Genomic DNA, 15,626 nt, shown 5'->3' on the forward strand with positions numbered 1-15,626 from the left:
ATTTCCAAAAGGCAGAAACTGCTGGCACGCAAATGTGTTATCCCTCAGAAATGTTCTACAAAACAGAAAAGGACTAACAGGAAGCTATTCTGGTAACAACCTGGATTAGGAGTGCATAAACCATGCTAAGCGTGGACACAGTTTGAAGAAAATGGGCAGGAGGACAGAATTAGTTTCAGAGAACAACTGACATGTGACTTTACAGACTGCACTTAGTTGTGAAAATGTATCTTAATCTTGGTACTTGTAAACAAGCACTTTCAACAGACACACTCCAACGTGGTGTAAATGAGGTGATAAGGAATAGGAATACTGCTGTCATTCCATCACTCATCGCCCCCTGATCTGGAATCATACAATTAGCACAGATCCGGTGCACAGGAGAACATTTGGTAGTCAACAGTACAGTTCTACAGGCTTTATTTAAGATGACTAGAATGTCCAGTGCCACTGCAGGGGAGGACTGCAGGAGATGCAGACCATCAGCTTTTGGTAGGATTGTGCTGAATTTCATAAATCAGCCCATGGCATGTCTTTATCCAATCAGACTACATTACATTGTTCTCTTTACATTGCAGAGAGAATACATTAAACACCTACCTGTATATCAACTGCTAAACTTTCCTTCATAGTCCAGCATGTGTTTATTCATGCTCTTGCTAAAATCTAAATTTGTATCCTTAGCTTCGTGGAATAAATCTCAAAGGATGAATTCCTTGAAACGGCCGTCATCACTGTCTGACTAATTGTGACTCATGGTTGATGTGTCCAGAGAGGAACAAGAAGCCTGGAAATATATAGTCCTCGATGACAAAAACAGGTTGATGGAGAGGACTGTCTACAGTGACCAACGGATGCAAATCTATAGCTTCTGGATCTTCACTGTCCCTCAGGAGTAAAGTCCCAACTTCCATAAACTAGCTTAAACCAGTCATGGCTGGTGACAAAAACTTTGCAGTCTGTAAACTTTCCTAACAATTCATGAAGGGAAAGAGAGAAAACAACCAATATCAGAGAAAAAGATTTAGGAACTGTGGATGAAAGGATGAATGGAAGAGGAAAGGTTTTACATAACTGGGGATGGCACTGATACTTTAGCATGAGCATGGTGTTTGACACAAGAAAAGATGGGGTGAAGTCATATTCACAGATCATAGAGATATAAAGGAGCCCTAAAGCTCCTCATCACAACCTACATGACACAAAGCCTGAAGGAATATTCAGCTAAGACATGAGCTTGTTCAGATAAAATGCAGCTTACTCAACTGATCAGAGAGTTTTTCCCCAAACACAGCGAGAAAGGCTTAATCGGGAACATAATGCCATGTGTGAAGGACATTTTGTTAAAAATACACTGCATGTACTGAAGAACTCTATTTTTTTCATACGATGTGACATATAACAGGCACTGAACCAAAAAACCACAGAAGTGTGTGGTTTTTGCTATCTCACTGGACTACCAAGCAATGTTTAACACTGAGAAGTACTGCAGATATGTATTAGAAGATGTATAAATGTTACTTTACATTGTTATTACATTGACTGCTTCTCTTCTGTGTTACCACAGCTGTTAAAAAGCCTTAATAGAGTGCTAATAACGCAAGTCATTATAAAACATCTTAACCTCATTTGGAAAATATGTACAAGCTCCTGCTTCCCTGTCTCCTAACTAAGATCACCATATTGAGCTCAGTTTTGCTTTTTTTAGCAGCTTAAGTTAGGAGCAACTCTATTCAAGTCAATAAAATTTCTCCAACAAGAAAAAGGAATCAACCATCTGCAAAAAGCTGAGTATAACAGGTAATTTTCCACTGACAGCTCTTACCATAAAAGAGGTTACAGAGATTACTCTATTATCTGAAGTAAACAATTAATAGAAAATAATTAATTAATAATTAATTAAGAAGTAGAAAATGTACGATGTCTATAAAGACAGCACATTATCTACTTGTACCCTTTATTTGTAAATATTTTCATGTTAGTAAACAGACATTAAGGTAAGGTTACTCTCAAGCTATAGATGGAGCTCGCTCATCATTCAAAACAGGCAGCTAAACAACTCTGTTTATTTATACAATATTTTACCTTTTGTCCCCAACTTTGAAAGTATGTGGAATCTCTGAGACATTTCCACGCATCATTTCTTGCAGAAGAATGTCAAGTCACCTTTCATGCCCTCAGGCAAACTTCTACCTGATCTCAATAGCTTCCTGCACCAAAATTATTTTTCATACCTTGTGTGAGCAGTTGGAGGTTTCGGACTTCTTCTCTCACCTTCAGCTGAAGGACTTGCTGCAGAATGTGCTGTCGCAGGCTTTCCTGGGCAATGCCCATTCGTTCAAGCTTTTTGTCAGTAAGTCTCAGCAAAGCGCGGCCTGGATGCAAAAATCAAAAAGAAAAATTACCCAAGGACTTTCACTAATGCAATATTCTCACTCTGACAGGCTAATTTCCTACAGCAAAAATTCTCAGTCTGAAATGATATAGTCTCATCAGTTATATACTGTCTTACTGTCAAGGATCTGTGTTTAACTCTTCCCTTTCTTTTAATTTTATGTATTGTATTGATGCTTTGTGAGCCATTTTAGGCATGTAAAATAGGTAACTGCTACCATTTTAGATGACCAGTTGCTGTAACTGGGTGCCAGCTGGTCCCCCTAACAACTCTACAATTGGTCCAGCTGTCTAAATATACCCTCACCTATTTTCAAGCATCTAAATTACTGTCAAAAAAACTCAACTGAAAGAGAATTTGAGCTATTTGATCAATTTAATATATAATGAAGATGAATATTACTGCAATTTAGACATGTTTACAGTTTAATAGCAACACCTCTCAGGATGGCCCTGTACTTAGAGATCCAGTCTTCCAAATCCCTCTGCACAGTAAAAACAATGAGCAAAGAAGGGGGGTGAGAAGAGAAAATCTTACATGTCTCCATGCATATTCAGTTCTATCTAAATGATTCCTGAAAATGATATTTGCCTAACTGTAAGACTGCCTCTGCCGAGGAAAGAAGGCTAATTGTTGTAGGGGACTCCCTTCTGAAGAGAATGGAGGGCCCAACATGTTGGCCAGATCCATAGGGAAGTTGGCTGCCTTCCTGCAGCCCGAGTCACTGACATTACAAAAAATCTCCCTGGTCCGGATTGACACTGATTACTACTCTTTACTGATAGTTCAGTGATGAAGGCACTGAGAGAAGCTTGAGGGCTATCAAAAGGGACTTCAGGGGATTGAGGCAGTCAGTTGATGGAACAGTACTGGTGGTATTTTTTTCTCTCTCTTCCATGGCAGTTAGGGATATTGAGAGGACCAAGCAAACAAATCTGATAAATATGAGGCTAAGAGGGTAGTGCAGTCACAGGAATTTTAGATTGTTCAACCATCGGGTGGTTTACTCACAGCCTGGCCTGATGGCTGCAGATAGGTCTCTCTGGTCTTAATGGGGGAAATGGATCCTAGCCCACACGCTGGCAGAGCTTGTTGAGAGGGCTTTAAACAAGGTATAAAGGGGGCAGAGGATGAAATAAGGCTTGCTTGAGATAAGCCTACAGGAATTATGACGGGGCTGGGGGTGGGGCAAGTAGTTCAGCTGAAGTGCATCTACACCACTGCACACAGCATGGGCAACAAACAGAAGGCGCAGGACGCCAGTGTGCAACAGGCAAACTATGACTTAGTTGCCATTACAGAAATATGGTGGGATTGCTCCCATGACTGGAGTGCTGCAGTGGATGGCTATAAGCTCTTCAGAATGGATTGGCAAGGAAGTAGGGGCAGAGGCCTGGCTCTCTGTGACAGTGTTTTGGTGTCATTGAGCTCAAGGATGGCAATAAGGTTGAGTCTTTCTAGGTAAGGATCTGGGGAAAGGCTAATAAGGCTGACATCCTGGTGGGGGTCTGTTATAGACCACCTAAACAAGATGAAGAGATGGACAATGTGTTCTACAAGCAGCTAGCAGATTCTACGTGACCACCAATCCTTGTTCTCCTGGGGGACTTCAAATTCTCTGATATATACTGGAAATACAGTATACTGCAGAGGAAGCAGTCTAGGAGGTTTCTAAAACTTCCTGACGCAGTTGCTAAGAGAACCTACCGGGGAGGTGCTGTGCTAGACCTGCTGTTCACAAACAGAGAAGGACTGGTGGGAGATATAGAGGTTGGGAGCTGTGTTGGGCACCATGACAGTTCTCGATTCTTGGTAATTGAGGAGGTCAGCAAAATGGCTACCTTGGACTTCTAAAGGGTAGAATGAACCATTTAGGATACTGAATGTTGCTAGGGTATGCAGGGAGAAAATTAGAATGGCAAAACACAAGCATGAACTCAACTTGGCCACTGCTGTAAAAGTGAGCAAAAACTTCTTCACAAATGTATTAACAATAAGAGCAGGAGTAAAGAGAATCTCCATCCTTTACTGGATGTGGAGCAGAACATGACCACTGAGGATAAGGAAAAGGCTGAGGTTCTCAGTGCCTTCTTTACTCTGTCAGACCAGTTATGCTCAGGATACTCTACCCCCTAACCTGGAAGTCTGGTATGGGGAGAAGAATAAAGACCACACAATTCAGCTAGAAACATTTAAGAGAGCTTGTATTCCATCTAGACAGTCACACGTCCATGAGGCCAGATGAGATCCAATCAAAGGTGCTGAGGGAGCCGGTGGAGGTGGTTGCAAAGCCACTTCCCATCACCTGTCAGTGTTCCTGGTCAACTGGAGAGGTCCCAGAGGACTGGAGGCTTGCCATTGTGACTCCCATCTACAAGAATAAGGAGGACCCAGGGAACTACAGGCCTGTCAGCCTGACCTCAGTGCCAGGAAAACTATGGAACAGATTATCTCAAGTGAGGCCACATGGCATTTGTGGGACAACTAAGAGATCAGGCCCAGCCAGCATGGGTTCACAAAGGGCAGGTCCTGCTTGACCAACCTCATCTCCTTCTGTAATCGAGTGACCTATCTGGTGGATAAGGGAAAGGCTGTTATTGTGGTCTACCGAGACTTCAGCAAAGCCTTTGACACTGTCTGTTACAGTATTCTCCTAGAGAAGCTGGCAGCCCATGGCTTGGGTAAGTACACTCTTTGTCGGGTAAAGAAGTGGCTGGAGGACCAGGCCCAGAGTATGGTGGTGAATGAAGTTATATCCAGTCGGTGAATGGTCACAAGTGGTGTTCCCCAGGGGTCAGTATTGGAGCCTGTCCTGTTTAGTATCTTTATTGATGACCTGACTGAGGGGACTGAGTCCACTCTCAGTACATTTGATGACACCGACTTGGGAGGAGGTATTGATCTGCCTGAGGGTAGGAAGGCCCTACAGAAGGATCTGGAAAGGCTGGATTGCTGGACTGAGGCCAATGGGATGAAGTTTGATGAGACCAAGTGCTGAGTCCTGCACTTTGGTCACAACAATCCCAGGCCTCACTATAAGCTTGGGGCAGAGTGGCTAAAAGACTATGCAGAGGAAAAAGACATGGAGGTGTTGGACAACACTCAGCTGAACATGAGCCACCAGTGCACCCAGGTGGCCAAGAAGGCCAATGGCATCCTGGCTTGTATCAGAAGTACTGTTGCCAGTTGGTGTGAGGATCTGATCATCTCTCTACATTCCCTATTCCCCTCTGGTGAGGCCGCATCTTGAGTACCATGTTCAGTTTTGGGCACCTTACTACAAGACATTAAGGCCCTGGACTGTTTCCACAGAAGGGTAATAAAGCTGGTGAAGTGACTGGAGCACAAGCCTTATGAGGAGCAGCTGAGGGAACTGGGATTGTTCAGTCTGGAAAAGAAGAGGCTCAGGAGTGACCTTATTGCCCTCTACACCTGCCTGAAAGGAAGTCGTGGCAAGGTGTGGGTCAGCCTCTTTTCCTCATGTGAGTTTCCTCATAACTAGTGGTATGAAAAGACAAAGTGGCCTCAAGTTGCGCAAGGGAGTTCAAGTTGGATATTACAAGAATCTTCTTTTCCTAAAGAGTGGTCAGGCATTGGAATGGACTGCCCAGGGAGGTGGTAGAGTCACCATCCCTGGGTGTTCAAGAAATGTATAGGTGTGGTAAAATAAGGAATGTGGTTTAGTGGGTAGATGGATGGAATGTGGTTTGGTGGTAGATGGATGGTTGGACTAGATGATCCTAGAAGTTTTTTCCAACCTTAATGATTCTGTGAACAACTGGTGTTATCTACCTGGACTTGTGCAAAATGTTTGACACTGTCCCACACAACATCCTGGTAATGAAATAGGAGAAAAATGAATTTGATGAATGGACTTCTCACTGGATAAGGAACTGGTTGGATGGTCACACTCAGAGGGTTGCATGTTAAATACAGCAATTCAATGTCCAAGTGGAGACCAGTGACGAGTGGCATTTCTCAAGGATCAGTGCTGGGACCGGTGCTGTTTAAGTAGGTGACACAGACAGTGGGATCAAGTGCACCCTCAGCAAGTTTGCAGATGGCGCCAAGCTGAGTGCTGCACGCTAGAGGGAAGGGATGCCATCCAGAGGGATCTGGACAGATTTGAGAGGTGGGCCTATACCAACCCTACGAAATTCAACAAGGCCAAGTGCAAGGTCTTGCATCTGGGCTGGGGCAATCGCAAGCATAAAAGCAGGTTGGGAGGAGAATGGCTTGAGAGCAGCTCTGAGAAGAAGGATTTGGTGGTATCAGTTGATAAAAAGGGAGGTGATTCTGTCCCTCTACTCTGCTGCTGTAAGATCCCACCCGGAGTACTGCATCCAGTTCTGGGGACTCCAGCAAGAAGAAAGACATGAAGCTGTTGGAGCAGATCCTGATGAGGGCCACAAAGATGATCACAGGGCTGGAGCTCCTCCCTTACAAGGACAGGCTAAGACAGTTGGGGCTTTTCAGTCTGCAGAAGAGAAGGCTCCGGGGGTACCTTATAGTGGCCTTCCAGTACCTGAAGAAGTCCTGCAGGAAACATGGGGAGAGACTTTTCATAAGGGCATGTAGTGACAGTGCAAGGGGAAATAGCTTCAAAGTGGAAGAGGGTACATTTAGACTAGATATTAGGAGGAAATTCTTTACAGTAAGGGTAGTGAGACACTGGAACAGTTTGCCCAGAGAGGTTTCCACAGAGAGACTAGGGAAAGGAAGTCTTCTCATTGGTTGACGAGGATCTGGTCAGAGAGCATCTAGCCAAAATCAATGAACACAAATCCATAAGCCTCAAAGGAACACACTGAGAGAACTGGCAGAGGTGATCACTGAACCACTATCAACTTTGAAAGGTCTTGGCAAACAGGTGATGTGCCTGAAGACTGGAAGATAGCCAGCATAACTCCAGTCTTGAGAAAGGGCAAGAGGGAGGATCTGGGAAACTAGACCAGTCAGCCTCTGTCCCTAGAGAAGTGACAGAATTCTGGATACCCTCTCCAATTAATTGGAAGAGAATGTTATCAGGAGTAGTCAACCTGGATTTAGCAAGCAGAAATCACGCTTTATCAGCCTAGTAGTTTTCTATGCAGTCATCACAAGTTGGACAGATGGGAAGAGAGCAGTGGATGTTGTCTACCTTGACCAAGGCGTTTCACATTATCTCCCACAACATCCTTGTTATGAACACTATGAAACTTGCGGGATAGAGGAATGGATGATGAATTGAATTGACAACTGGCTGATAGGCAGAGCTCAGAAGGTTGTCATCAGCAGCACAGAGTCTGGTTGGAGTCCTGTAACTAGTGGTAGTTCACCAAGGGTCAGGTGAAGTACAGGTTGTTCAACATCTTCATCAATGATGTGGATGAAGGGATAGAGCCCATTCTCAGCAAGTTTGCTAATGATACAAACCTGGGAGGAGTGGCTGACACACTGGAAGGCTATACTACCATTCAACAAGACCTAGACAGACTGGAGAATTGGGCAGGGAGGAACCTGATGAGGTTAAACAAGTGTAGTCTTGCATCTGGGGAGGAATAACCACATGCATCAGTACGGGCTAGGGGACCTGCTGGAGAGGAGCTCTGCGGAGAAGGACCTGGTGGACAACAAGGCTGTGTGCCAGCAGTGTGCCCGTGTGGCCAACAACACTATCTTTGGACCAAACAGAAAACCAAAACATCAAGCAGAGCTTTACGTTAGGAAAAAAATCCTTTCATCCTTTCTTTCATCTTCACCAATGCTGTGAGACTGTACACAGAGGAGTGTCCTGTGGCCCTCCACTGCTTCTAGATCGCCTGTATATACATCTGCCTGTCCAAAGGGGCCGTGGCCAAGACTACCAAAGCACAATGAGCTTCACTGATACCACTCTGGAAAACAGCACATTGCTTGGTTCATTTTTTCAAACAGGCTCAACTCTTTACCTCCTCCAGTTCTGACTGCAAGCATTTTTAATTATTAAAAATCCCTTCTTTGATTTTTTCAGACTTTTATTCTGAAAGCAGAAGAGGACTGTGAGGAACAGCCTCCTTCCTCCACAACACAGTAGCCTCTCTGCTGACATTACTGGGGCTTTTGGATGAATGGTGCAATTTAGCTCATCATAAAGTGTTACTCAACACAGCAAGATAAGGCCCTTAATTAATCTCTTTCTTTCTAAAACAGCAATATGGGTACAGAATTTTTATGATTATTTTAATTAAAGATAAATTAAAGACAAATAATATTTGCCCCAAACCAAGTAACTAGCAGTATCCCTTTCACTACTGCTAGATTTCACTCAGAAGCAGTTCTGTGAAGTGGTTGGTAAGGTCTTGCTATGATGTAATGTTAAGTACTGGGATTTATTATTAACAACACTAGATCTTAATGAGCAAATGAAAAATGACAGGTTTCATGCATTTTCTGCCCTTCCTTGTCTCTCTTGCACTCAACGCTATGGAAGATGATGACCTTTTGATTAGGAAATTTTTCTTTGAAACCATAAACAAGAAGAATTCTATGGGTTAATGTAATAGCAAACTATGGAAATTAGTTCCTCACAGATCAATGCCAGCTGTCCAATTCCCCTGGTGATAGAGATAGTAATAATGACTTCAATTTTTATATCACCTTATCACACTAAAACATCTTAAAGCAATTTACAAAGGATGTACAGTAGTCTAACGGTATGGTCTATAATGTCAATCTAGTAGATGAAAGCAAACAAAAAAATAAACAAATAATTAGTTTAAAGAGTGCCAACACCCATGTCATCTTAGGGCAGCAGCAGAAATATGAAAGGACAGAAAAAGGCCATGCATCTCGTCCAGAATACCCCACCTCGTTTTGGCCAGTGGATACAGTCACTACTCTTTACTTCCTCCAGGCACCTCCTTATTTTACATTCAAAGCAGTTTTCTATCCAGCCACTGCCTTTGGAAGTTGAGTATGCACAAGACAGAGACGTCTCTTTTCAGCTCCTGGCATGCCAGGCTTCTGCGGCTTTGGCTCAAAATGCAATGCCATTGGAAAAAATTGTCTTTGACTCATACTGTTTGCAGCAGCTTTTACAAGCTGTCTTAAGTTAACTCTTTCTTACACCAAATCCAATGTGACCTCTTGAGCAGTGATGAAGCAAGAAGGCAAATATCCAAGGGCAAAAGTTGACATTTCCAGAATGTAGGAAGTGCCCTGAACTAAGAGCATCCAATCCTCCCCATACCATCTTCCTCTCCTTCAGCATTCAAAACAACAAAATCCAAGCCAGAACTGAATAACTTACTATACTGCAACTAAGTCATGCCTTCGAAAAGGTACAGTTGATGACTGGACCACAGTCACCAAAGCCAGTTAATTACTAAGGCCATGGCCCTGACAATCAACTAAGGATTCCAGATGCTTCACTATCTTCCTTCCTTACTGTAGATATCTGAAGGTGTTAAGGACACTGCAAGGATTACTGAAGACTGAGTCCAGTTGCCCAGAGAGGCTGAAAAGTTTCTGTCTTTGAAAATGCAAAAAAACTAACCTGGTTTTGAGCACCTGGCTGTAGTTGCCCCTGCTTTTAGAACAGGGGCAGGACAAGATGGTTGCCAGAAGTGCCTTTCAAATCCAGCTATTCTCTGCTGCTGTGACTCAGCCTTCATGAAGGATCTCAAGATTAGGATCTATTTTCATTGAAAAAGTGCAGACTAATGGAGACAATGAATAAGAATACACAAAAGATGGTAATTATGGCAAGCATCAGAGACAAAATAGACTGCTATACAGTAAATATTGGGGCTAGGTTATTAATTTTCAGAGCATGTTGGACAGAAAATATTATCAAGAGAGTACCCACAACAAGCATAAGGTTTTTTGAACAGTTTACACTGATCTCTGCTAGGACACAAGTAAAGGAGCTTTGCTGACATCTCAGGAAACTTCCCAAAACTAAAGAATAAGTGTTATTTCTTTAAAGGCTGTTTTATATGTAAGTAGTACCTACTTGCATTGAAGACGCTAGGAGATTTTTTTTTCAAAAGCTTCTCAGCCAACAAAACAATAAAGATTGTAGTTGCAAACACCAAAGTCTTGGCTCTCATTAATTGCACAGCAGGGAACCAAACGTTGCAAAAAAAAAATAATCGTTCTTAGCATCTACATGCATCTTTTAGCACCTAAAACTCAGACCTCTCACATTCAGGAAAGTGCAGCTGTGGAATGTTCTGAGACACCCTGAGGGCAGCAGCAGAACATAAAATATTTTCCAGCTTAATAATGGATTGATGGCCTAATTTCTTCTAATACGACTTAGCTGTTGCAGATCTCATTTGATCAATCTGGGATTAGATGAAAATTTGAACGGAGGGAGAAACATTGCGTGCCACAAAATATTCATATGAGTATAAGCATTGGTTCAATGAGGTTGGCATTGGCCCTAGAGCAAGGAATGTGGTGCAGTCTGCTGTACCTAATAAGAAATGTTCATACCTCCCCTCACTGGTAGAGTTTACTGCTTCTTTTCTTTTCCCTGAGCCTGTGAAGCCTCACTGACTGCCAGTTCACAGACATCTAGAGAGAGACCATGTTAGAAGTCTTGAAAGTACACTTGTAATGAAGATGAATGAATAAGTAAAAGAGGATTTATTTTAAAAGTGTGGAAAGAACTGAAGAAATGCAGAAAGATGAGAGCAGATACTACAAAGTTGATCTCACTCAAAACCTTGAAGAAAACTATGACTAATTACTACTGATGAAGATAAAACCTAAAGGGGAACAATGTGTATGAAATGTGGCAAAGAAAGGTGGTCTTGTCTCCTGATTACACTGACAGGCATAAATGAGTATCAAGACAAGATATTCAGTTTACTTACCACAGAGCACAGAATTCAACTGAGAAAGAAAGAAAAAACAGAGAACACAAACACACTAAAAAACTCTCTACTGCCAGACCAACAGCTCATTCAGCTTTGTATTCAGAGTGGCAGTGGGAGATGAATTAGGGCAGAGCTACCGGGAGTGTTACTTTCTGAAGTCATTCCTCTTGCACTGTGCCAGCATCCAAAACTGTTGCACTAGGGATAATAGTGAGTACCTCATTTTTAGCACCTATTTATTGTCTTCATGTCCATGCATTTGTCTTTAATCCTGCTGATACTGTCTGCCTCTGCAGCCTCCTGGGGTAGCAAGTTTGAGAAGCCTGCTGCCCATTTTAACCTGTTTTGTATCGATTTCTTATTAAGTGCTTCAAGAGTTCCCTAGTTTATGGATTACAGTATTTGGTGAACAATTCCACAGCCAGTTTATCTGTTCCTTCTATGATTTCTAAACCTGTGTCATGTGTCTTTTGATCACTTTTCTGGATGGACACAGATGACAAACCTAGAAAAACAGGAACACTAAATACTAAATTATCCAAACTGAAAACTTGAAAAAATATTTACAGGCAGGAAACACTGTTTTATGTTGCTGACATGATAGATATTCTTAATTGATAATAATCTGTCTCTCTGGTTTCTGCATAGAACAATTGCAGACAGAATTTTTGTATTTATCTCTCTTTAGTTTTATTAACACATTCACAATTCTAGTTCACTAGGTCTTCCTACTTGAAATGATCGGATCATAGCTTTCCTTTTGTTTGCTTCTCTTCACTTCAGTGCTTAAAAACAAGCCTCATAGGACTTACCAGGTAAAAAATTTCCATGACAGAGATAGAGACTTTAATACCATTGTTCAGATGCTGGTGAGATAGAAGCATAAAATTTCCAACACACACTCAGAAAAGAAGAATTCAAACAAGAACAGGCACAGAGAGAGGCTATGACTTCATAGTGAGGAATGGTGTAATTATTTCATGTGAGGAGGCCAGAAAAATGTAAAGTCATCCACAGAATGAAAACAGCCTCACGATGGCAGTGGAGGGAGATGAATATCAGGGAAAGAGAACTGTTAAACCAAAGACGTTAGTTAAATAAAGGACTGGTGGATCTGAACACAATTGAGGAAGATGGGTTCAGGAACTGTTTGTAAAAGAAGTAGTACAAACCAAAAATTATCAACATTTTCAGAATTAAGTTGATACGACTTAATGACACTGTTCTTGACAGCCCATCCGATCTTACACAGTCCTAGATTTTCACACAAGAATTGAAGAGCACACCACTCTTTCTCATGCACATCTCATCACTAGTCAACCAGACACATCAGTAGCTTCATCATCAATGCCCTGTGGCAAATTCACAGCTTATCTTGCAAAGCAGTTAGATCTGGCTTGTTTTATTCATTATTTTAGCCCAGAGACTGGTGTAGACTGTAGGTAAACTGCAATTTGCATTACTCCTCTCTTTGCCCAAGTAGAATCCCACTAGGCAAGATTCAATTGCTTCAGAAGTAAAAATGGATTCATTTTCTATCACACTTCCCACTGCAGCAAACACTTCATCAATCTACATACTAGCATAGGGGCAACTGCCAGCATAGGCAAAGAACAATTTTTTTTCCCAAAATTGCTATTGGTAGCTGCTGGGTACTTCTGATACAATTAACACTTCTCAGCTGGGGACCTACTTACATGGATAGGAGACATAAGGGACACTGGTACAGAAATAAAGCGGCGAAGAGAATGGTTTTAAATGATGGGGAACAGAAGGAGTAAGGGAAACTCTTCAGCCTGCATGCATATGTATTCTCTTCTGTTAGCAAAAGCAGAAAACCTCCACGAAGCTGCAGGAATTATCTTGTGGTAAGTCAGAGGAGTGGGAGAGGCCCACACTTCTGGTATTCCTGCAGTGGAAGAGCAAGATAGCACAGCAGACATTTTAGATTTGCTCATGTATTAAACTAGCTTTGGATTAATCTTTATTTGTTAACATCATCAAACAAGAATGAGATGACTTCCTGTCTTTTTATGATTCATTACTCGTTGGAGCTTGGATGAGGCCAACTCTACAGTAAAGTTTATGAAAGCAAACACTGTCATACTGGTCAATTCATGTCTGATTAAATTTAAAAAATGCCTCATGTAAATTAAATTTAAAAAATGCCTCGTGTAAACAAAGACACCTTCTGAATATTATCTGCATCCTTTCTTTTCACATCGTCTCTGCTTACTGTTCTGAGAAGAAAGGATGACTATTGTTACTGCTGCCACCAAGTCTGCAATAAAACCAGTTATTTCCATAAAAGCCCTCTCAAGTCACAGTTCTCTTGCATCTTCCTGCTCTTCCTCTGTACTTTGAGGTGCAAGCATGAACAGGATATGGATGAAAAATAACACAATCTTTAACACAACTGCATTTTAACATACAAAATCAGCAGCAGCCAAGATATGACAGTGTTTTAAGTCTGTTTCTGACAGATTGGTCAGTAAGAAATCTGTGAAGCTCATCTTAGCATTGCCTTTCCCAATTCCCTCCATAATCCAACAAATAATTTTGTAATTTCTATTTTCTTACTTCTGACCTAGTTCTGTGAGCTACATATCTCCCGGTCCTCAGTGTTCTCTGAAAATGCACCATCTTGGGTGATGTCTTTGTTGCACTCTGTTCTTTCCACAGCTGTTCCCAGGAATCCCTCCCAGCCAGCTACCTTCAGCTGTTTCTCCCCCACTACCACAACCGTGAGGGCTGCTACATCCCACAGCAGGTCCATCTGCTCAGTCATAATTATGCTGTCCTAAGAAATCAAGTAGCCTGCAGTAATGGTGAATTCATGTAAGAACAGTCAGTTGAAAGAGTATGGGTCTTCGATAATAGTTACAGGGATTGCATTTTAAAAGTACGGTAACATCTTAAAGTCAGTACAATACCTCTGCTCTGTCCCTGGCAGAGAGAGGCTTCCTTTCAGATAGGCAGCTCAAAACAGTCCAGATATCCTCAAAAGCAGTGCTAGAAATAAGATTCCCTTTCCAGAAATGAGAGTCTCCTGACTCTCAAATCCTCCCATTTAAATAAAACAACAACAAAAAACAAAGAAAATGCAATTCCACAATTCCTGCTACTTGACAAATCCACAACATTTCAAGAAAGTATTTTAATTGTGTGCTGTCCAGTGGGGAGAATCAAACATCCTTACATGCAGCAGCCTTCTTATGACATGTTGGACCCTAGTGCCTAAAGAGTCACACATATGCTCCAAAAGAACTTTATTCTGAGAAAACGGTTTTATACAGAGAAAGGAAGGAGTTAATGAGAAACCATGATTACTGGAAGTGATTCAGTACGTAATTCACTGTACTGATGGGAACTATATTGATTCCTTACAAGTCTGGGGTAAAAGACTGTTAGACATTTCTGTTTCTCAGCTGAACATATTTGGGACCTGATGATTTTAATAGGAGGAAATAGTAATAAGTTGAATTCCCTTCTGAAATACAAATTCAGGCACAAATCATATTACACCACTTTTCAAATGTACTGTAAAAGGTGAGACAACCATTTTTAGTGCTCTCAGGAAGGACCCGATAGGACCCACAAAGTAAATTAAGGATAAATGTAAACCCTTAGCAAGCAGTCTATAAATCCACATTGCTTACTGCATTTGCATTCACAAACCTACTTCCTGGCCATACAAAATTATACATTATCTACAGCTATATATAAAGATACAAAGACATGTAATAATGTACTTCTATTATATCTCACATCATTTTTTTTTTTTTTTTAAGAAACAAAATCCAGGACTATTGTTTGCTGGTATCGGTGCTAGATTTATGGTCCCTCTATTCAAATAAACAACCTCAAGGTCTTTTTTGCTTGTAATGGAGTAAGTGAATCTGTCAACACCTTTGATTTTGTCTACCATCAGCAGGACACACAGTTCTTCAATTCCTTGTTAATCCAACATTGCTCACTGTGCAACCCATTATGCATTAGATTCTTTATTAATTACAAAAAATCACATTAGATCATGCCTGCTGGCAAAATGCTGTTAATTAATTCAGGAGTAAACACACATTCATATATTATAATGCACAGCTTCTACACAGAGCAGATTACAAAAGGCCAAGCCAATTTGGGAACCATTACAATTGACTGAACTCTTTATAGAAAACTCAGATAGGAGCTTTTCCTGTAACTCCTAATGGTGGACCTTAGAAAAATCTTTTTTTTTCCAGAAAAAAAGAGTAATTTAATACCACAAGGAAAATAGTAACTACATACAGACACAAAACCAAAACTTAACTATTGAAGTGCCCAACCCAACTGCAGCTGGGAAATTCCTGAAACTACATAGAAAGCTGCCTTACATTTTGACACTC

The 15,626-nt window shown here is 41.5% G+C and overlaps 1 protein-coding gene across 6 annotated transcripts in view; it reads right to left on the bottom strand.

Annotated features, from left to right (window-relative positions):
• The window catches only part of SAMD12 (sterile alpha motif domain containing 12), a 170,696-nt gene that overhangs the window by 83,032 nt on the left and 72,038 nt on the right, over positions 1 to 15,626 (bottom strand). For all 6 annotated transcript variants that reach the window (XR_008211132.1, XM_052703656.1, XM_052703657.1 and 3 more), the window contains exon 4: positions 2,235 to 2,375. Coding sequence is in view for 5 of the 6 variants with exons in the window: in XM_052703656.1 (XP_052559616.1) it covers positions 2,235 to 2,375 (141 nt within the window). In the remaining variant the exon portion in view is untranslated. The remainder of the gene's footprint in view (positions 1 to 2,234; positions 2,376 to 15,626) is intronic.

The sequence above is a fragment of the Tympanuchus pallidicinctus genome, unplaced genomic scaffold (genome assembly GCF_026119805.1).
Source record: "Tympanuchus pallidicinctus isolate F22 unplaced genomic scaffold, pur_lepc_1.0 scaffold5, whole genome shotgun sequence".
In the NCBI taxonomy this organism is placed as follows: Eukaryota; Metazoa; Chordata; class Aves; order Galliformes; family Phasianidae; genus Tympanuchus; species Tympanuchus pallidicinctus.